The sequence below is a fragment of the Pongo pygmaeus genome, chromosome 7 (assembly GCF_028885625.2).
Source record: "Pongo pygmaeus isolate AG05252 chromosome 7, NHGRI_mPonPyg2-v2.0_pri, whole genome shotgun sequence".
Classification (NCBI taxonomy): domain Eukaryota; kingdom Metazoa; phylum Chordata; class Mammalia; order Primates; family Hominidae; genus Pongo; species Pongo pygmaeus.
Window position 1 is genome coordinate 94,003,162 of NC_072380.2, and position 21,395 is coordinate 94,024,556.

The 21,395-nt window shown below is 35.8% G+C and overlaps 1 protein-coding gene across 3 annotated transcripts; it reads right to left on the reverse strand.

The window, feature by feature from the left end:
- Positions 1-595: 595 nt before the first annotated feature.
- On the reverse strand, positions 596-20,483 carry ZFAND1 (zinc finger AN1-type containing 1). Of its 3 annotated transcripts, XM_063668938.1 has the most exons (9): positions 20,387-20,468; positions 17,504-17,546; positions 16,556-16,595; positions 14,294-14,421; positions 14,111-14,202; positions 13,225-13,346; positions 8,046-8,087; positions 2,230-2,385; positions 596-2,126 (listed from the first exon to the last, which is right to left on the reverse strand). In XM_063668938.1, the coding sequence occupies exons 1-9, from the start codon at positions 20,439-20,441 to the stop codon at positions 1,956-1,958; spliced, it is 849 nt and encodes a 282-aa protein (XP_063525008.1). In that variant the 5' UTR covers positions 20,442-20,468; the 3' UTR covers positions 596-1,955. The 3 variants fall into 3 exon arrangements, with proteins under 3 accessions (XP_063525008.1, XP_054354383.1, XP_063525009.1); XM_054498408.2 differs by lacking the exon at positions 8,046-8,087 and having other exon boundaries at positions 20,387-20,483; XM_063668939.1 differs by lacking the exon at positions 8,046-8,087 and having other exon boundaries at positions 2,230-2,364.
- Between the last annotated feature and the right edge of the window lie 912 nt (positions 20,484-21,395).

Here is a 21,395-nt window from a genome sequence, read left to right on the forward strand (position 1 = left end):
GAGTTTGAGACCAGCCTGACCAACATGGAGAAACTCCGTCTCTACTAAAAATTCAAAATTAGCCAGGCATGGTGGCACATGCCTGTAATCCTAGCTACTCAGGAGGCTGAGGCAGGAGAATCACTTGAACCTGGGAAGCGGAGGGTGCAGTGAGCCAAGATCACACCATTGTACTCCAACCTGGGCAACAAGAGTGAAACTCCACCTCAGAAAATAAATAAATAAATAAATAAAATAAGAAGGAATCTCCTAGTGAAGATGCTAAGAACGTTGTTGAAATGATAACAAAAAATTTAGGTATTCCATAACCTTAGTTGATAAAGCTTTGGCAGGGTTTAAGAGGACTGACTTCAATTTTGAAAGAAGTTCTACTCAGGAAAAAATGCTATCAAAAGCATTGCATGCTACACAGAAATCTTTCATGAAAAGAAGAGTCAATCAATATGGCAAACTTCATTGTGGTCTTATTTTAAGAAGTTGTCACAGCCACCCCAACCTTCTGTAACTACCACCCCAATCAGTCAGTAGCTATTGAAATTAGGCAAGACCCTCCATCAGCAAAAACATTACAAATTGTTGAAGGCTCAGATGATTATTAGCATTTTTTAGCAATATAGTATTTTTTATTTAAGGTATATACATTTTTTAGACATAATGCTATTGCACATTAAATAGACTATAGTATGGTGTAAACATAATTTTTATATGCCCTGGGAAACAAAAAAAATTTGTCTGGCTCAATATACTCCAATATTTGCTTTGTGTGGTAGTCTGAAACTGAACCCACAATATTTCCAAGATATACCTGTATGTATACACATCATCATTGTATTAATCATGGCAATTAGAGACAAATCCCTACATTTAGTGGGAACTCAAATAACTATGCTAATGAATGAAAGTATAAGAACATAATAAAAGTCGGAAATTATCTCCATTCCTCACATAAAAATATGAAGAATTAGAAAGGAAATAAACCAAATGAGCATTCGAAGTTTATTCCTTTTAAGTAAACCTATAGCCACTACATATGTCCCTGACAATTAGAACAGAAAACAAAAAAAGGACAAATAGAAATACTTTCTATTCTGTCTATATAGTAGTAGTTTTGGGGGTATAGATAGTAAACACTAGTCAAGAATACTCGTCTAAATTTGTTGGTAAAATGTAGTCATCATTTGGCATGTGTTTTGCTTTGGTATATAATGAAGTTGAGCTATCCCATCTTTCTTCTCTATGGAATATAGTCACACAAACAAAAAAGATGAATCTCACTAGAGGTGGGTCTTTATCAGAAATATGCCCCAATCTAGTTAGGTAATAGAAAGAAAATCATTTTCTCCTCCTAGCCCTAAGATTCTTCATGTAAAAATTATAAGACTGAATAAAGATCACTTCTAAGTTTCTATAATTCATGTAGATATATCAATTTATACATCATGATGTAGACAGACAGCAAGGCTATACTTTCTGGCTCCATGATGCTAGGCTTGGCCACATGACTTGCTTAAAGCAAGTATGATACATGCATCTTTTAAGACAAAACTGAAGTGTATTTCATCTCTTTCTCTCTCTGCTAAAACAATCACAATGTCCGAAAAGAGATCCCTTCCTTCGCCTTTGATCATGGTGAAAAGATGACACAAAGCAGTGTCACAGCCAATCAACAGCTGACATCCCCCACCAGGAAATACATCTTTGTTGTTGTCACTACAGCATAAACTAATGAAAGCTAATTAAATATAAGAATTTGCTAATAATTGAGGATCCGCACACAATTAAACTTAAAACCAAAAAACTCTAATAGAAAACTCATAATTTAAAATGTGACATAAGGGGAAATAAGTTAGAAAGCAACTTTTAAAAATTACAAAAATAGTATCTGTAGTAAAATAAATGGACTTAAACATGTAATAGAATTTTCCCTGTGATTTCTGACTTGAATCTTTAAATGACTATTCCAAGTAAGATTCAACATTTTTACAGAATTGTTCTTCATCATTAAGATATTCCAAGATTATATTTCCACCATTATATAAAGGACAATCCTCCTTAGCAATCCAGGTTTCCAAAGTATGATCCAAGGGTAAGGCTTCTCCTGAAGTAATGTGACACAGCCTTAATTTCTGTGAAGGGAAAAGTAAGTCATACCGTAATAAATAAACATGCTTGAATGGAGCATCATAACACCTTTATTAATATAGAAATATTATTATAATGAGATGTTACCTTAGCTGTTAATTTGTTATTGTCATTTTTAAGCCTGGCTAGAGAAGCAGCAAAGTCTATGGCCTTTCCAATGCTCCATCGGTGGCAAAAAAACATTGGTTTGCTCTTCTCTTTGCTCCCTTTAGGTAAGAAAACCTGAAAGTAAATTCTTTCTGTCTGTAAAACGAAAAAGTTAAAACAACCATTACATAGGCAAAATAGACATCAGTTTTTGTCTGGTGCCAACCCTTCCTCTCTTCTTCTGGTCAGAGCAGAATTACCTTCTAACAAGGTATCTGCTATTTGGAATACCAATCACAGTAGCCAAAAATACACATAAATGCATGGGCATAGGACGAAGACCCTGGCCAAGGTAATCTGTGCAAAGACAGGCATGTGGCCGAAGTTAGGCCAATCAGGTCTGTTCCTGGGATTTTATGTTCAACAGCTTAGGAGACAAAGAGCACTCTCCTTATTTATTTATTTATTTATTTTTGAGAGGGAGTTTCGCTCTTGTTGCCAAGGCTAGAGTGCAATGGTGCGATCTTGGCTCACTGCAACCTCCGCCTCCAGGGTTCAAGTGATTCTCATGCCTCAGCCTCTGAGTAGCTGGGATTACAGGCACGTGCCACCACGCCTGGCTAATTTTTGTACTTTTACTAGAGACGGGGTTTCACCGTGTTGTTCAGGTTGGTCTTGAACTCCTGACCTCAGGTGATCCACCTGCCTCGGCCTCTCAGAATGCTGGGATTACAGGAGTGAGCCACCACACCCGGCTTCTCCTTATTTTTTTTAAGTTTTATCAAATTAAACCTGGAGTTGCCTACAGCGAACCCCGTCACCTAACAGCCATTCCTAAACCAATGTGGAAAAAGTTTCCTCAAATGGAAAAAAATGAGGTCAATGTAGAAAGAGAAATAACAAGAAAACAGATGAGCTCTTTCAACATAATCTGAGTTCCTGAATTCATCCCCAAAGACCAGATCAATTCATTATTCCCCATTATATGAGGGAAAAAGTTTGTTTTGATTTTCCTAGTTGGAATCAAGTTTCTGTCACTTGCAATTCAAAGATTTCTGACACATACAACATTTCTTTTTGTGTGAAAGACCTCACTATGTATTTAGATAGAAGGACTTTTCAGAACAAGGAAACATTAAAAACAAAAAAAAAGAGATAGAAAAAGACCTCCAAACCCCAAGTACCTTATCAACAAAAGAAAGGACTTAGAAAGGATTTCTCTAGTATTCTATATCTTATCTGCCCTCTCCTTATATTGTATTTTCTTGCCTAATTAACAAATGGATGGCTGAGCATGATGGCTCATGCCTATAATGCTAGCACTTTGGGAGGTCAAGGCAGGCAAATTGCTTCAGCCTAGGAGTTCAAGACCAGCCTGGGCAACATGGTAAAACTCCATCTCTACGAAAAGCACAAAAAATTAGCTGGGTATAGTGGTGTGTGCTGGTAGTCCCAGCTACTTTGGAGGCTGAGGTGGGAGGATCACTTGAGCCCAAGAAGGTCGAGGCTGCAACGAGTGGTGAACATGCCACTGTACTCCAGCCAGGGCAACACAGTAAGACCCTATTTCAAAAAAAAAAAAAAAAAAAAGCAGGAAAGAATGAGTAGGAGCAAAAGGCTTGGCCTTTGATCTTCACTGATTCCTAAAAACTGCTTTTTAAAAGTGCTGGCTTTACAGGTCAATTCTTGCTAAAACAAAAATTTTGGCATAACAGGAGCATCTCTAACTTGTGGAAAGATCACAATTATTCTGAGAAATAATAAATTCAACACAATTCTCATCTCAGCAGTAAGGAATTTAGATTTGTTGAAGACCAGTGGGGTGTGTTATTACAGGTAACAAGTATTAAAAGAAAAAACAAGAAATCACTGGAAATTCAAACTATAAGCCACCTCTATAATCAAGTATTACTTGCTCCAAAAAGAAAGCAGCAAGAAGATAAATATAGAAAGAGAAAATTAATAAGATATAGCCTTATCTTTTTTTTAAAAAAAGATAAATATGTATGAGGATCAAAAATGAAACAGAAATGCAAAGTGATAGGCTGGCTAAGCTACAGGCTTTCAGGGCTCCAGAAGAGGAGGAGGTCAGCTTATAGGTAAGTGGGAAATAACAGCACCACAGGGAGATAAGTATAAAGCTCCTGGGTCAGGCTCTCTGCTCGGAAGCAGAGGAGCATGTGGGACCTCTGCTCTAGGAAGGGCAGCTAAAGTTACTGCTGAATGCTGACTTCAGTATAAAATTGCTAGACAGGGATCTGTCAGTGACAGGAAGGAGAAATATAGGAAGAACCTCCTATTCAAGATGAACATTTTAATTGCATTAACTGAAATTTCAAAACAAACTGAAGATTAACTCATTATGGGCAAATGAAGACAGGTGAACTTTAAAAAGACATTAAAAAAGGTAGTTAGGATGCACAATTAGATAAAAAAGAAACAAGAAGTTATAAAACCAAAATAGGCATAAATAAAACATAAAAGACATGAAGATCCAAGTCAAAAAATGAAAATTAAAAAATAGTTTCTGGAGTAAAACACTCAAAATTTATTATAGATAAGTTTCTATAATCCTCAATAAAAAGGCCTAATTTATTATAAGATGGATACGAGGAAGTCATCCAGAATACCACATAAAGAGACACAAGATAGAAACAATTATAGGCTGGGCATGGTGGCTCACACCTGTAATCCCAGCACTTCGGGAGGCTGAGGTCGGCAGATCACTTGAGGTCAGGAGTTCGAGGCCAGCCTCGCCAAAATGGCAAAACCCCATCTCTTAAAAATACAAAAATTAGACAGGTGTGGGGGCATGCACCTGTAGTCCCAGCTACTCAGGAGGCTGAGGCACGAGAATTGTTTGAACCGGGGAAATAGAGGCTGTAGTGAGCTGAGACTGTGCCACTGCATTCCAGCCTGGGTGACAGAGTGAGACTCTGTCTCAAAACAAAAACAAAAACAACTATAGATCCCCAAAATATGTCGACAAGAGATTCAGAAAAGAAGAAATGGTGAAGTAGCACTATTTAGAGAGAAAATGAGTACAATTTTCCAAAAAGTCAAAATTTACAATGTGTCCAACTGAATAACTAAAATAAATCCACACATAGAAACATTCCACAGAAACTGGAAAATATCAAAAGAAATCTTAAAAGCTACCAAAAAAGATAGATTACTCATAGAGTAAGACTGACACAGATGTTCCTCCAATAATAGATGACAAAGTTTATTAGAAGTGTTGAGAAAGTTTAATAGACAATCCAGCTAAAAGTAAGGGCAAAATAAGGACATGTTCAAAAAAGACTCATAGAGTTTATTACCAGAGATCTTTATTGAATGAACTGCTAAAGAATGTACTTTAGTAAAAATAAAAGTGAGCCCTAAGGAAGGAGAAACGAAAAAAAAAACAAAAAACAAAAAAAAAGTGTTGGTAAATTTTAATAGCTATTAACTTAAAATTAATTTTTATGTTAAAAAAAGATGATGGGATAGGAGATAGTCAACTGGATAAAGCATTTCAAGCTCGTATTCAGGAGGATATAATACCAACTAACTTTAGGCTTTGAGAAAAACATTGATATTTAATTATATGCGTTAAGAATGTAAGCACATAGTTGTTATCACCATTATCATTTTAGGATATTATATTGGAGATTATAGATAATGTAGTATGAAAAATGAAATAATGAGTATAAATATTAAAAAAATTAAAGCTATTCTTATTTGTTAACAAGGTGTAATTTTTAACTAGAAAATTAAAAAACACTAGTAGAAAAAACTTCTAAAATGAATAAAAGATTTTGGTGATGTAGCTGAATAATATGAGTATACAGAACTGAAGATTTTTTTTCTCTTTATTAGCAGTAAGTATTTGGCAATGGAAGTGGGGAAAATATTCTGTTCTCAACCTAAACAAAAACCATGAAATAAGTAGCAATGAAAATAAGGAATACAACATAAAAGAAGAAAAATATGAAATGTTGCAGAAGGGAATAAAACATCTGAATAAATAAAGACATATAAGGTCCCTACAGAAAGACAATGTCATAAAAATGTCATTTCTTCCAAAATTAATGTATAGCATATAAAGCAAATCCAGTGTGAATCCTTCAGGAATGGTTCTGAGTCAGGCCAAAAGCCTAGACTTGCTAGTAGATACTGCTGGGAATTCGAACTGTACTTCACCTAAATTCATAGAACCCACTCAGGTATTCATTAAGGATGTTTTGCATGAATTACTGGAAGCTTAGGAGCAGGAAAGGGGCTGGAATCCTCAGGACATAAAAAAGGAGGCCAAGATGGTATAAAATCTCCAGGAGAATGGCAAAGGGGCCTTCAAATAAATGGTCAAATCCTCGCTTCCTCCAGGCAATATTCACTCATCACATCCTTGTGGGAAACATGAGGGGATGTAGGAAGCCACATTTCTGTCTAAGACTATGCTGTGCTATCTGTTGCTTTTAATAATCATACTCTCAGCTTCCACATTTTGCTTTTAAAGAGTCTAACTTCTTTAACAGGCTATGTTGAAGTCTGTTATTCACAACCTTGCCCCATTATGATAACCTATAAATCCTAAGAGTGGTATTTTTTAAAATCTGAATATAATAACCATAACATTCAGATGGATAAATAAATGCTAATAAAAATACTAGAAAAAAATGGAAAAATATGGATGGGACTTGCATGATCAGATATAGAACATTCTATAAAGCTATTGCACCAAATCAATTTGGTATTAACTTATGAGTAAAAAATGAATGAGTAGACTGTAATAGAAAATTAAGAAATAAATCCATATACAGAAATAAAATGTTCAACTTTTCATGAAGGTGGTATTTTGGTATTTCAATCCAATAAAACATAGATAACTTATTAAATAATCAGTGGTGGCAAAACTACCTAAACAACTGGAAGAAAATAAAATTAAGCCCTTAGCTCACATCATATGCTAACAAAAAAAACAGGTGGATTAAAGATTAATCCAAAACAAGCCGGGCGCAGTGGCTCACGCCTATAATCCCAGCACCTTGGGAGGCTGAGGCAGGTGGATTACCTGAAGTCAGGAGTTCGAGACCAGCCTGACCAACATGGTGAAACCCTGTCTTTACTAAAAACACAAAAATTAGCCGGGCCGTGGTGGCACATGCCTGTAATCCCAGCTACTCAGGAGGCTGAGGCAGGAGAATTGCTTGAACTCAGGAGGCAGAGGTTGCAGTGAGTTGAGATCGCACCATTGCGCTCCAGACTGGGCAACAACAGCAAAGCTCCGTCAAAAAAAAAAAAAAAAAAAAAAAGGCTAATGCAAAACAAAACAAACATACCCACAAAACCCAAAGGAAAACCACAACAGGAATGAAAGAAAAGACAGAACTTGGAAAATGCAAATGTAAAATATTGCTACGTTAATTAGAAATATAAGTAATATCAATACACTGATAGATTTGGAAAACAATTTACAAATAATGATTATAGATAAAGGATTAACATCTTTTATAGTCTAAGAGCTCCTATAAGTTGACCAAACAAAATAAAAAGAAAAATATCCCAAAACAAAAATGATCAAAGCATACTCACTAACAATTCAGAGAAAGGCAAATTCAAATGCCTAAAAAACATATTAAAAGTTGTCCAAACTGAATAGTAGTCAGGAAAATACAAATTAAAGCAATTATGAAATATCTTTTTATAGCCACCAAACTGTAAAATATTAAAAAGAATGCTAATAGCTACTGGAAACCATGGAGAAAATGGGTACTCTCATGTTTGGCCACAAGAGGAAGTATACGGAACTGGTTAGAAGGGCAGGATCTTACCAAGTTAGTGCTCTTAAAAATACTTAACTCCAGACGACTCATCTGTGAAATTAGGATAAAAATATATCTCAGAAGAGTTGTAAGTACTAAAGGTGATTAAAAAACTAGAGCCACAAAACCATGCTTAGTATAGGCAATCCGCCAATGAAGTTTGATTAGAAATGTGAATTGTAATTTTTTGTAAAGTTGTTTGACAATTTTTATTAAAATTTAAAATACGTGTACCATTTGACACAAACACAGTCTTGGGAATTTATCTCACAGAAAGAAAAGTACCACACAGGCTACTTAGCACAGTAGCCAAAACTGGAAACAAAGTGAATGCTCATTAACTGAAAAATGACAAAATAAGCGACAGTACACCCACACCACAGAAGAGAATGCAGTTTGTAAAGAAAATGATTTAGGGTCACACCAACTCACTTGAGGGAATTTCTACTAGGCATTAATGAGAGGATACATAATCTACCCCAAACCTGCTTTAGTTTTATTTATAGCTCTAATCACTACACGAACTATTATATGTTTAATATCTGTCTCAGCCCAGTGGCATATAAACTCCAGGAACTCTGGGTTCATAAGGGCAGAAGGGATTCTGTTTTATTCACTACTGTATTATCAGGGCTTGGTATATAGAAAGTATTTTTTTTTAAGTGTGTTGACTAAATGAATGATACCATTTTTATAAAATAATGACAGAAAAACATTCTTTATGCCTTTGCACACATATACAAGTAGAATACATTTTCATTTATGTAAAATGATATACACACATATAATAAATACACTTACACATATACATATATACATGGATACAATACACATGTATATATTATACATGTAAGTATGTATAAACACAGACACCCACATATATCTCTAGTGTATCTATGCTTATACACACACACAAACATTAATAATAAAGGGAAAAACTTTTATCTACAAACTTATAGAATGCTTTATGATATATTGTTAAGTGTGTGAAGAAGATGGTTTGTGAAACCCGACTGCCTAGTTTCAATTCATAGTTCTCCAATTACTAGCTATGTTAATAGAATGTTAATCTTTTTGGTTAAGAGTTAATAGTGCATAACTTATAAACTTGTTGCAAGGATGAAATATGTTGGCAGACTGCTTCAAAGTAAGTCTTGTAGAAGTTTTTACTGTTATGTTTTAAGCAATAGAAGAATTGCAAAGTAATGTAAGTATTACTGAATACTTGAGAGCAGGTCTTCTCAACTTTGTCACTATTTACATTTTAGGCCAAGAAAAAATTCTCTGTTGTCGGCCTTGTCCTCTACAATGTATGAATTTAACAGCATCTCTGGCCTCTACCAACTAAATACCAGTAGCACCCCATTCCCAACTGTGACAACTAAAATTGTCTCCAGACATTGCTGATGTCCCCTTAGGGAGCAAAACTGCTTTCAGTTAAGAATCGCTGCTTTAGGGGATGGAAATGGATGAGAGACACAGGAGCGTGTGTTTTTTCTCCATACGCATCTTTTGATAGCTATACTTGTTAAAAGCTTATACTACCTTTGCAATTTTAAAAAATCAAATAAAATTTCAAAAAAGGAAAATATCAGGGGTAGTCAATAAAACAAGAAAACTGTAATCAATTGTTTCTAAGCCATCAGAACAAATTCAATACAAAAGGAAAGAGAAAGAGTCAAAGAAAAAGGGTGATGAGCAGAAAATGTATGATGGAAGAAATATGTTCAAATACACCAATGACCACCATAAACAAGAAAGGATTCAACTCACCCACAAAAGAGAGATACTATCAAATTGGTTTAAAAAAAACAAAGTCCAGCTATATGCTGCTTACAAGAGACACCCTAAAACAAAACAACAAAAAAAGTTGAAATATAAAGGGATGAAAAAATTACATACTTGTTAAATATTCACCAAAAGAAAGCTAGTGAAACAATATTATAATTCAAAATAGGTTTAAAGGCAAAATTCATAAAGAACATATAACAATGAAGAAACTCTATGCACTTGATAATACGTAACTCTACAAACCGTTAGAGTTATATAAAAAAATTAGCAAAACCACATCCATAGTAGGAGATTTTAACCTGAGAAAGTGATAAATCAAGTGGACCAAAAATTAAGTACACACATATACATATGGTACACAGACAGAGAGAGACAGCAGATGATAAAGCAAACAGGGCAACATAAAAATAATTGGTACAATTGGGTAAAGAATATGGAAAAGTTATTTGTACTATGTAACTTGCCTGTGTTTGAAATGGTAACAAAATAAAGACACCAAACAAGTATATTGTTACACCTAAACAAGTATATTAAAAATAAACAAACTGCCAGGCACGGTGGCTCATGCCTGCAATCCCAGCACTTTGGGAGGCCGAGGAGGGTGGATCACGAGGTCAGGAGTTCAAGACCAGCCTGACCAACATGGTGAAATCCCATCTCTACTAAAAATACAAAAATTAGCCGGGTGTGGTGGTGCACGCCTGTAATCCCAGCTACTCAGGAGGCTGAGGTAGGGGAATCACTTGAACCTGGGAAGCGGGGGTTGCAGTGAGCTGAGATCGCACCACTGCACTCCAGCCTGGGTGACAGAGCGAGACTCTGTCTCAGAACAAAACAAAACAAAAATAAAATCAATAAATTACCATTCTATGTGAAAGGCTGGAAAAAGGTCATCAGAGAAAAATCTAAACAAAGCAGAAGGAAATAATATAAAAGCAAAAATTAGTGAAACAGAAAACAAAACACAGAGGTCTTTAAATCCAAATCATGGTTCTTTGAAAACACTAAGAAAAAATAAGGATAAACTTCTAGCTGTTCTGTCTAAAGGGGAAAGAAAGAGAAGTACAAATGAAAAATATTCAGAAAGTAGAATGACTAAAGACACATAGAGATTCTGAAGTATAACAGAATAACCTGAACAACTTGATAATAATAAACTGAAAAATCTACATCAAACAGTTTTTTGGAAAAATATTTACCAAAATTGACTTCAGAAGAAATAGATTATCCAGATAAAGCAAGATGTAACACATTGGAATAGTATTCAAAATTCTCCAAGAGTTACTACAACTGAGTGTTACCAAACCTTTAAGAACAAATAATTCCCACCCTCTACAACTACCTCAAAGAATAAAAGAGAGAAAGCTACTCAACTAATTTTTGAGCATAATCTTGCTATTAATGTCACTAACACACACTAAATAATATGTTAGCAAATCAATTTCTCAGTGCATTTTAAAAGAACTATATACCAGAGTCAGTGACTTATCCTGAAATATTTGATGATCTAACAACAGAAAAACTGATTGATAAAATTTATTACATTGATGAGGAAAAAATGATCATCTTACTAAATGTAAGAAAAAAATTTACAGTAAAGTTTAATATCCATTCATAATGTAAATTCCTAGCAAACTAGGAATAGAAAGAAATAATAGTATCAAGAAAAAGGCTACTTACAGAAATTTACAGTATATCTAATACTTGATGAAACTTTAGATACATTTGCATTAAAGTCAGAAACATGATGAAGATTCCTTCTATTGCCCATATTATTCAACATTGTTCTGAAGATCTCAACATTAAGACAAACAATGCTAATGAACAAAAGAGAAGAGAAAATCTGTAGAAAAAATCCACAAAAATTGGCATTTGGAGAAGATATGACTACACAGAAAATAGCCCAGAAAATCTACAAAATATGGGAACTATTAGGAATTTATTTGCTGGATAGAAGGGCAACATAACATTAACCAACAATAATTAGCTAGGAAAATGTAATTTTTTAAAAAAGGTATTATTTATAATGACAGCAAAAATTATAAAGAGCCTAAGAATAAAACTAAGTAAAGGTATGTAAATATTTATGGTAAGCATTACAGAATGTTACTTCTATAATTACACATAAAAGAAAACCTAAAGAAAAGTTGGAAAGGTATACCACAGACATAGATGAGAAGAGTCAAAATTCTAAAGATGTCAACTCTCTAATCTAAAATTCAGCATAATTCCTATCAAAATCATAATTTCACCGAACAGGGCAAAGTGATCCTAAAATTTTTATTAAGGAATAAATGGCCAAAAATAGACATTGTTGGAAGCACTAATAGAAACAGACAAATGAGTACAATCACGGACAACAGGAAGTTGACCATATCTAGTAAAGCTGAAGATCAGCAAAGCCCATAATCCAGGTTTTCTATTTCTAGGTATACTCACTAAAGTAGCATTTTTTAAACGGTAGTCTCAATCCATCAGGGATTGGAAAATCAACCTAATAGGTTCTAACAATCTTTTTTGTTTGTGTGTTTGTTTGTTTTTGGTTGTTTTTTTTTGGATGGAGTCTCGCTCTGTCGCCCAGGCTGGAGTGCAGTGGTGCGATCTCAGCTCACTGCAAGCTCCACTTCCCAGGTTCACGCCATTCTCCTGCCTCAGTGTCCCGAGTAGCTGGGACTACAGGCGCCCACCACCATGCCCGGCTAATTTTTTTGTATTTTTAGTAGAAATGGGGTTTCACTGTGTTAGCCAGGATGGTCTCAATCTCCTGACCTCATGATCCGCCCGTCTTGGCCTCCCAAAGTGCTGGGATTACAGGCCTGAGCCACCGCGCCTGGCCACAATCTTTAAAACATAATAACAAATACCATAATATAACACATATAACACTCAACTGTGTTAAGGTATGTGTGTGTGTGTATATATGTGTATATATATATGTGTGTATATATATATACACACACACATATATATATGGTTGTTATATAAAATAATTGATATTGTGAAGTTTTAAAGGAACAGTCCTAGAGAAACTCTTCTACATATACACAAAGATGGTCACCATAGACAGTTTATAATAGCAAAAAATTGAAAAAAATCTGAATTTTGTTGACTAAATGTCTCAGCATGGATAAATGTTAACAGCACATCCCAAGTGGGGAAAAAAAAAAAAGAAAACCTCAAAGAAGGATATGGTTCACTATCATATGGTTCACTATCATGTCTATAGAGTGAAAAAACTCATAAAACTGTGTATTATTTATGCAGACATATACCATGCAACATTAAGAATGATACATACCAGGTTTAGGTTAGTTGTTAATTGATGGGAAGGAGGAATACAAAGAGGACTTCAACTATATTTGAAATTTTTGTGTTTTAAAAAATCTCTAAGACCAACCTGTGGTAATGACTTATCACCATCAGCATGCATCTTTAATTTCATCAATGCAACCTTTGCAGCTGTTTCACTATTTTTGGCACCTTTCCGTCGTTTACTTGCTGTTTCTCCTGTCTTGGAATCTAAGAAGTGTAAGCATGTAATCACATAAAACTTTCACATTACAAATAGAGTTTTATTATAATACACTTATTAATTATGGCTCTGAAACATATATAAATTATACACAAGAGAGATATACAGAGACCACATTCATTGTATCGTTATTGTATTTACATGGTCAATGGAAAAATATCATTGAGATTGATCTAAGCAATCTCCACATCAAAAAATTCACTATAATGTGCTTCTTTCCAATTTAAGCCTATTTAACCTAAAGCAGTCATTAATGCTTCTACAGACAACCTTAAGATTTGGTTATGCAAGATTGTAATAAAGGTACTAGCCTTAATATGGAATAAAAATTCTGAGCTAACATACTGGCAGAGAGACTGATTTAAGTCACAGATACATTCATTCCTGGTATCTCTTATTATCAGCAGCATTCACAGAACAGCTGACTAGGCTTAGAGTTTAGTCTGTAGAGAAAGCAGCCGACTACTTCAATCTCATGAATACCATTTCTAGCCCGATGGTTAACTAGCTAATCTAAGTGGCTCAGCAAAAGAGATAAGTACTTATGGTGGAGTACCTCCAAATAATTTCCAAATTTTCATTGGTCAGGCAGACCTCATAAGAAATACTGTCACAAGAATATCATCAAAATACAAGTTAATACGAATACCACTGGGGTTATTAATGATGCCTCCCATAACTGGAAAGTAGACATAAGAAGCAGGAGCTTTGGAACTAGGAAAGCAACAAAACACGCTTTCTAGATACTTACCAACAATGCCTTTAACAAGTTTCTGAGTGGCAGCCATGTGAGGCTTTGGGATCTCCAGTTTTTCACACTCATGATCTGACTGATGACGGTGTCTATGAGCAATAGAAGAGGGACACTAGTTCATGTGTTTGTATAGTACTTACACAGATATACAAAGTGTGAACAGCCTAAGTGATCAATCACCTCAGGCAAAAATTCTTCTCACAATAAGGACATATAACTGCCACAAGTTCTCTCTCAGCACAGTCTTTGAAAGAGCATGGGTAAGATGTATGTTGATCTGTCTTCAGTCTCTCATTGATTACAGTCACCTGAAAATGCAAAAAGGAGGAAATGTATTACATTTCAGACCTAAACCAAATCAATGTGTCTATTCTAGAAGGCAGCATTCATATTATTTTTGCTTAAACTTATTAGAGCAAGTTACTTACTCTCACATAAAGATTATAAAGAATGTTTTGTGTGACAAATGATTACTATGCTGACTGTACCACATTCTCATAATTTTCCTACTGTGGTATATTTGTCTTCTAAGTCAAGTTGAAATGACTATGTAATTACACTCTATAATTTTAACCTGCTTTGTAACAGTCTCATACAAAGATGTCCCCATGATATGCTCAGGTAATTATCTCATCAACCCTCAAATGGCAAGTCAACCTAATTTCCACACTAATTTTAGGAGATCAAACACTTAACTCAGAAAATAAAACACTTAAAAAACATTTATTTATTTGTGAGATAAAAGGTTAAAGACAGTTTTCATAATCATGTATTATTCTCTATGCCCTATTTCATAGTTTTATTACCAGCAAATACTCCACCACAGGAAGAAAAGATTTTATAAGACTAAAAAAAAAAAAAAAAATTCTAGATCAGCCAGGCTATTCTGAGCATTAACAAACTAGGTTTCTAAAGATGAGTAAACTTAGGGAAATAATTGCTTGAAAACTACAACCAAAGGGAATTCCTTTTTATAAATAATAGTTACATCTTGTTGGAATTAATTTAAGTATCTTTTTGAACTTGTTGCAATGGCCTAATGATGTTTCAGTATTTAATTAATGAGATCTAATTATCTGAGAGACATTCAGAGAAATCAAATTATATCCTAAGAAAAAAGAAAACACAGGATAGATTTATAAACTGCAAGAAACTTCAGTAAGTTTTACTGTATGACTGAATATTTCCTCCAATTAATGCTGCATAAAATCAACATGCTAGGTAATTCAAATTTTCCTCAAATAGATCACGTAAACTTCAAAGAGTCAGATTTTGACTGATCATTTAAACTCGAAAGAATCAGATTTCAACTGAACCTCATGTAACTTTAATAACTTTCTATAACTGAGAGAAAAGATGTGAAAATATTTGGTAAAGCACTTGGTAAATGGTGAGAAGGAATAAATGTCCACAGAAAAGTGTTAGAACACATTGAACATGGTGGGCTTAGCTTTCTGTCTTACTCTTGGAACTGAACTGCCTTCAGGGAGAAAGCCTAACCTGGTCCAGTACTGCTGTGACTGCTGGGCAAGTCTGCCTAATTCTGGATTTTCTTTGCAAACCCATTTGGCTCTATGCTGAGCTTCATCATTCAACTTATCTTTACCAGTAATAAGGGTAATATTTTGACTTCTATTTGCCAGACCTTTCTTAACTTATGATTTGTGCAAAATTAGGGTAGGAATTTTATTAAACTATAGGTTTCTTCCTGGTTGTCTTAGGTCAACTGAGCCAGAATGATTTACTACCACAGATCCTATCAGCAGGCATCAGTGAAAATGTACACAACAGTGAAGGACACAGTGAACTGGAGGGAATATATAAGGAGGACATTAACTTAAGTATATATTTATAAATATATAGCCTTGGCCGGGCACGGTGGCTAACACCTGTAATCCCAACACTTTGGGAGGCCAAGGCGGGTGGATCACCTGAGGTCAGGAGTTTGAGACCAGCCTGGCCAACATGGTGAAACCCCATCTCTAGTAAAAATACAAAAATTAGTCGGGCGTGGTGGCGCATGCCTATAATCCCAGCTACTTGGGAGGCTGAGCCAGGAGAATCACTTGAACCCAGGAGGAGGAGGTTGCAGTGAGCCGAGATCGTACCACTGCACTCCAGCCTGGGCAACAAGAGCAAAACTCCATCTCAAAAAAACAAAACAAAACAAACAAATATATAGCCTTATACTGTAAGTGGACTACCTAAACAAATGTTAAGGAATAAGAATTATGAGGGTAAAAATTTACAAACACCAAGTAAAACAATTTTTCTTTCAAACAAAGAAAAATAATATAAATGAAGCAAAAGCCTCTTTACCTAATCAGTTTAGTATGCCAAACTTTAATCTGTGATACTGACTGGCTTTAAATCTAATCAAATTCTGAATGAAAGTACATAAATACAAATACATTTTATCAGATTGGAAAAATATTAACATACCTCAGGACAACCATGAGACTCCTTGCTTCTGTGTTCAAGGCTTAAATAATAATAGTAAGTGTTTATTTAAATAACATACTTAAAGATAACTGCAGTAATTTGTGATATTTTAATGTTCAGTATTCTTTACATTATGCTCATACTACATTAATAACTTTGAATATGAGAAAAAACTGAAATGTCAGATAAATTAAAGATGGAGCATCTATAGTCTCAAAAGTTTTAAAACACAAATGTTCAACTTCAATATGAGTAAAAACAATTCACCACCCTAAATTACGTTTACTTTGAATGCTTGAGGTTGAATGAAAATATAAACATATCTTTCAGCTCTTTTTATTTCTAAAAGATCATCAGTAGTAAAATATGAAAAGTTCTCTAATTCCAAATAATTTAAAAATATACACTACTTTTATTTACTTCCAACAAATCATTCTGAATTACATTCTGAAAAAAATTCATTCTTTCAGTGTTCTATTTTATAAATTAAATGCTTGATATTTTAAAGTTTAACTGTAAGGAAAATCCATTTTCCAAAATTCTTGATTAATTCCCAGGTTTTACTTGGCATGTAATGTAGTCAAATGCTGTGATTCCTATTTTAAGGCATTTATAGGTTGGGCTCTTTTCATTTTATTAATTAAAATAAAGAGCAATAATTATAACTGGATTTTTACCATATTCTTTATATTGTGAATATTATTTTCTCCTTGTAATTAAAAGACAAAAATATAACTTTTATATAAAATTCACATACATAACCCCACTTTTGGAAGTTTAAAAATCAGTCACATATATGAAGAAGTAATCAGAGCCTATAACTATACTAAATATCAATAATCAATGGCTAAAGTAACAATTATTTTAAATCATTCTACTTTTCAGAAATAACCTCATATTAATAAACACTAAAATTACTCCCAAATCCTGCATAAAAACTTAACTTACCAAAATATTCCTGAACAATCATCACACACAAATGGAAGAAAATCTAAAATTGAGAGAAAATGTATATACTGGTCAGTATCTGATTTTGATTTAGTTTTCTTAAGCAAGACGACAACCTCTATGGAAAAACTTCCCATTTTGACTAATATCCTAGTGTAGCAAGCACTATGTAACCACTCTAACAAAATTAATCACAACTTCAATAACTGTAACAGAAAGTAATTGGATTAACATAAGGTATTAATAGATGTTACTTGTAACTTTACTAAGTCAGACAAAAATAAGTTCTAGTGGTTTTCTTTTTCTTTTTTGTTTTGTTTCCCAGATTTACTAGGTGTTGTTTTTGATGACTGTATACTGCAAAAATTCCACATTTGGAGTTAAAAACCTGGGATTCAATTCTGATTCCACTGCTTACTAAGTAACTTACTAAGGCAAGTTACTTAACAGTAAAACTTTGGATATATATATTTTTATATATATCCAATAAATATATATATTTATATATATATCTGTGTACTAATATATATCTGTGTGTGTACATATATATATATATAGCCAAAGCTTGACTATATTCAAATATATTTATATATACACCTATAAGATTTATGGTATTTCAAATATATATAATTTGATGTAATATATAGTACAGTTAGTATAAAGTATATGTGTGTGTGTTTCTATATATGTATGTTAATAAACATATACAAAACCAAAGCTCTATTATTGGGTAAAAAAAATAGAAAGATATAGACAGGCAGATACAGAGACAGATATAAAGATATAAGCACATCCTTTCTGTGTATATATGTCTATGTGTGTGTATGCATGTGTATCTATATCTGTGTCTATGCTGTATGCCACACCGAACTCACAGTGTACTTACAGAAACCAAATGAGATATAAAAGATCAGAATAGTAATACAGTAACTATAATTAATAAGAATAATACAACAATTAACTTCTTTTGAGTATACTCAACTCAGAACAATACTGCAAGGGGCCGGGTGTGGTAGTTTACGTCTGTAATCCCAGCACTTTGGGAGGCCGAGGGGGGCGCATCATCTGAGGTCAAGAGTTTGAAAACAGCCTGGCCAACATGGCGAAACCCCATCTCTACTAAAAAATAAAAAAATAAAAAACACAAAAAAATTAGCTGGGCGTGGTGGTTCATGCCTGTAATCCCAGCTACTTAAGAGGCTGAGGCAGGACAATTGCTTGAACTCAGGAGGCGGAGGTTGCAGAGAGCCAAGATCGCGCCACTGCACTCCATCCTGGGCAACAGAGCCAGAGTCCATTTCAAAACAAAACAAACAAACGAAAAAGAACAATACTGCAGTGACTGGGTGGAGGTGCTTAATATTTTGAGACTTTTAATAATGAAGCATTAGATGCAAACCAGAAGGACCCAGGTGAAAGAATTAAGTCAAGACAATTTCCCAGCACCTAATACCATCCTTCAATCCCTCCAGAAGGTAGATAAAATTTAGGATATACACTTGACGTAGTCTAAATCTTAACTGCTTTCCACTAGTCCCAAAACAGATAGGCCTGGCCTCATCTCAGTTATTGACACTAAAGACATATATAGCTGGAAAGGAAAATGAACTATGTCATGAATGGCATATAATGTGTATTGGACTTACTAGCGGGGGATCAGGCATAGACACGCATAATTTACAGTCAAAACCCAAATGGCTAAGCTTCCACATGAAAAAAGTCACACTGGCTTGTTATTACAGCCAGTGGTGAAAGATACATAGATAGAGGGCTATAAGTAACAAGAACCTAGAAGGGATTGTGTCACCTGTCCTATCACGCATTCCCACAGTAGAAATCACTAATCAGTTATGGAACTCCACTGAAACTGGGCTAAATCTCAGAGTCCTTGACACAGTAATTCAGGCACTTGATACCAATGACTGAAGTTGCAAGGGGAGATTAAACCTGTTTGCTACCTTATGTAGTGTGTGAAACACAGTAACAACGACTGAGCAGTCTGTGTGGTTTTAATGCTTCAAAAACTTGTCCTTTCCAGGTGTATGGCATCCTGAAGCCAGTGCCACATTACCTTGGACTAGGTATATCTCAAAGTCTCAGTGCAATGGGGAGAGCCCATTGCCATATTATTAATTAATTCTCTCTAAAATGCAGCTTACTAGTTGGAAAGGTCTTCTGTGTAAAAGACTGTAGTTTACACCCTTGTGTGGTCCAAGCACCAAAATCAATAATCTGTAAATGTTTGTTCAAATAATAATAATGAGAATCAGGGAATGACAGAGCTGGGAGAGCATGATGACCATTTGGTGGAATAATCTGAGGATCAGGATGCCTTTGATAATTTGATGAAAGCTAAGGAAGGGCCTTCTTCCGGACACACATCCACGTGAACACTAGTTGGGCGAGTTGATCTCGCCCAACTCCTCCTGACAGCTACGTAACAGATAAGTAAACAAAAAGTTTGGGAAAGTAGCTGGCCGTAGGTCGCAGTGGCAAAGTCAAAAGACAACAGTCCCAGACCAAACCTACGCGTCCCCATACCCGCGCTCAGCAGAGTAAGTGTGCGTCACGCGACCCAGCAGTGGGCTTCGTGCACTGCTCGGACACGGCACACTCGAAAACCAAAATAAACACTGCAAGGTACGTTTTCAGGAATTGCATGGCTTCCTTCCAAGGAGACCACAAGTCATTTCAAAGGCTCACGGCCAAAAAAAACCCGCACCAGCCGATCTCACTGCAGCCCCAGAAGAAACGCTCCCACCCCGCTTCTCAGGCCCTGCCCAGCCTTGTGGCCTCCCTTCACCCGCCGCCACCATCCGCGGAGCCAAAGCGGAGCCCCGGTCTCCCGCGGCCGGGGATGGGGGCTGGAAGCTCTCCGATCACCTCGCTGCCGGCAGTGCTCCACCTGGCAGTGCTGCCCGATGTCCAACTCCGCCATCTCTTCGGCGCCGCAAGGGGCGGGGCACAGCCTGAGGGGCGGGGCAATGAGCGCGCGCGGCGCCTGACGGGAGAGTGGCGGACCCAGAGGCGGAGTCTACAGGTGGGGGCGGGGCCCGGAAACCAGCTATGCATTTGTCCTAGGTGCTTTCGCCCTGACAAGGAAAGGCCGCTGTTCTGTGAGTGTTCTTCTCGGAGCGGAAGGCCTGTCGCCCAGTCCTTAAAGAAATACCCACCTGCAGCCGGGCGCAGTGGCTCACGCCTGTAATCCCAGCACTTTGTGAGGCCGAGGCGGGCGGATCACCTGAGGTCAGGAGTTCGAGACCAGCCTGACCAGTGTGGAGAAACCCCCGTCTCTACTAAAAATACAAAATTAGCCAGGCGTGGTGGCACATGCCTGTAATCCCAGCTACTCGGGAGACTGAGGCAGGAGAAACGCTTGAACCTGGGAGGCGGAGGTCGCAGTGAGCCGAGATTGGACCATTGCACTCCAGCCTGGGAAAGAAGAGCGAAACTCCGTCTCAAAAAAAAAAAAAAAAAAAGAGAGAGAAAGAAAAAGAAATGCCCACCTGCCTTTCTGGACGATTGCATACCGCGGTTCCCTGCATAGGCCACGAAAATCGACAACGGCTTCACAGGAATTGTCTTTTATTTATTTTTTTAAAAGTTAATAGAACTCCAGGAACCATAACAGTGCCGGGCACACAGTGTTGCAATAATCAAGCAAAAGAGACAGACATGGGTTATTCAATTCCCGAGCCATCCCTCAACCAGTGTTACTTGATTATATAGTGTAACATACATGCTCCTTGCAAAACAGTCATCAGGCTTTTTAAGAAGTTAATATTTCTTTATCTTGTACTTTTTTTTTTTTTTAATTCTGGTAGGGGGAAAAAAAAAAGTCTTAACTCCTGAGCCCTTGAATGTGTACTGAACCTTACATAGTTCCTCAGAG

What these genes read in the sequence shown, in the direction of transcription:
- ZFAND1 (XM_063668938.1), bottom strand. Translation starts at nt 20,441, where the DNA reads ATGGCGGAGTTGGACATCGGGCAGCACTGCCAGGTGGAGCACTGCCGG. An exon ending in GGAGCACTGCCGGCAGCGAG is followed by an intron (nt 17,547 to 20,386) that starts GTGATCGGAGAG and finishes TCTCAATTTTAG; the next exon opens with ATTTTCTTCCATTTGTGTGT. An exon ending in AGTCTCATGGTTGTCCTGAG is followed by an intron (nt 14,422 to 16,555) that starts GTATGTTAATAT and finishes TTGCATTTTCAG; the next exon opens with GTGACTGTAATCAATGAGAG.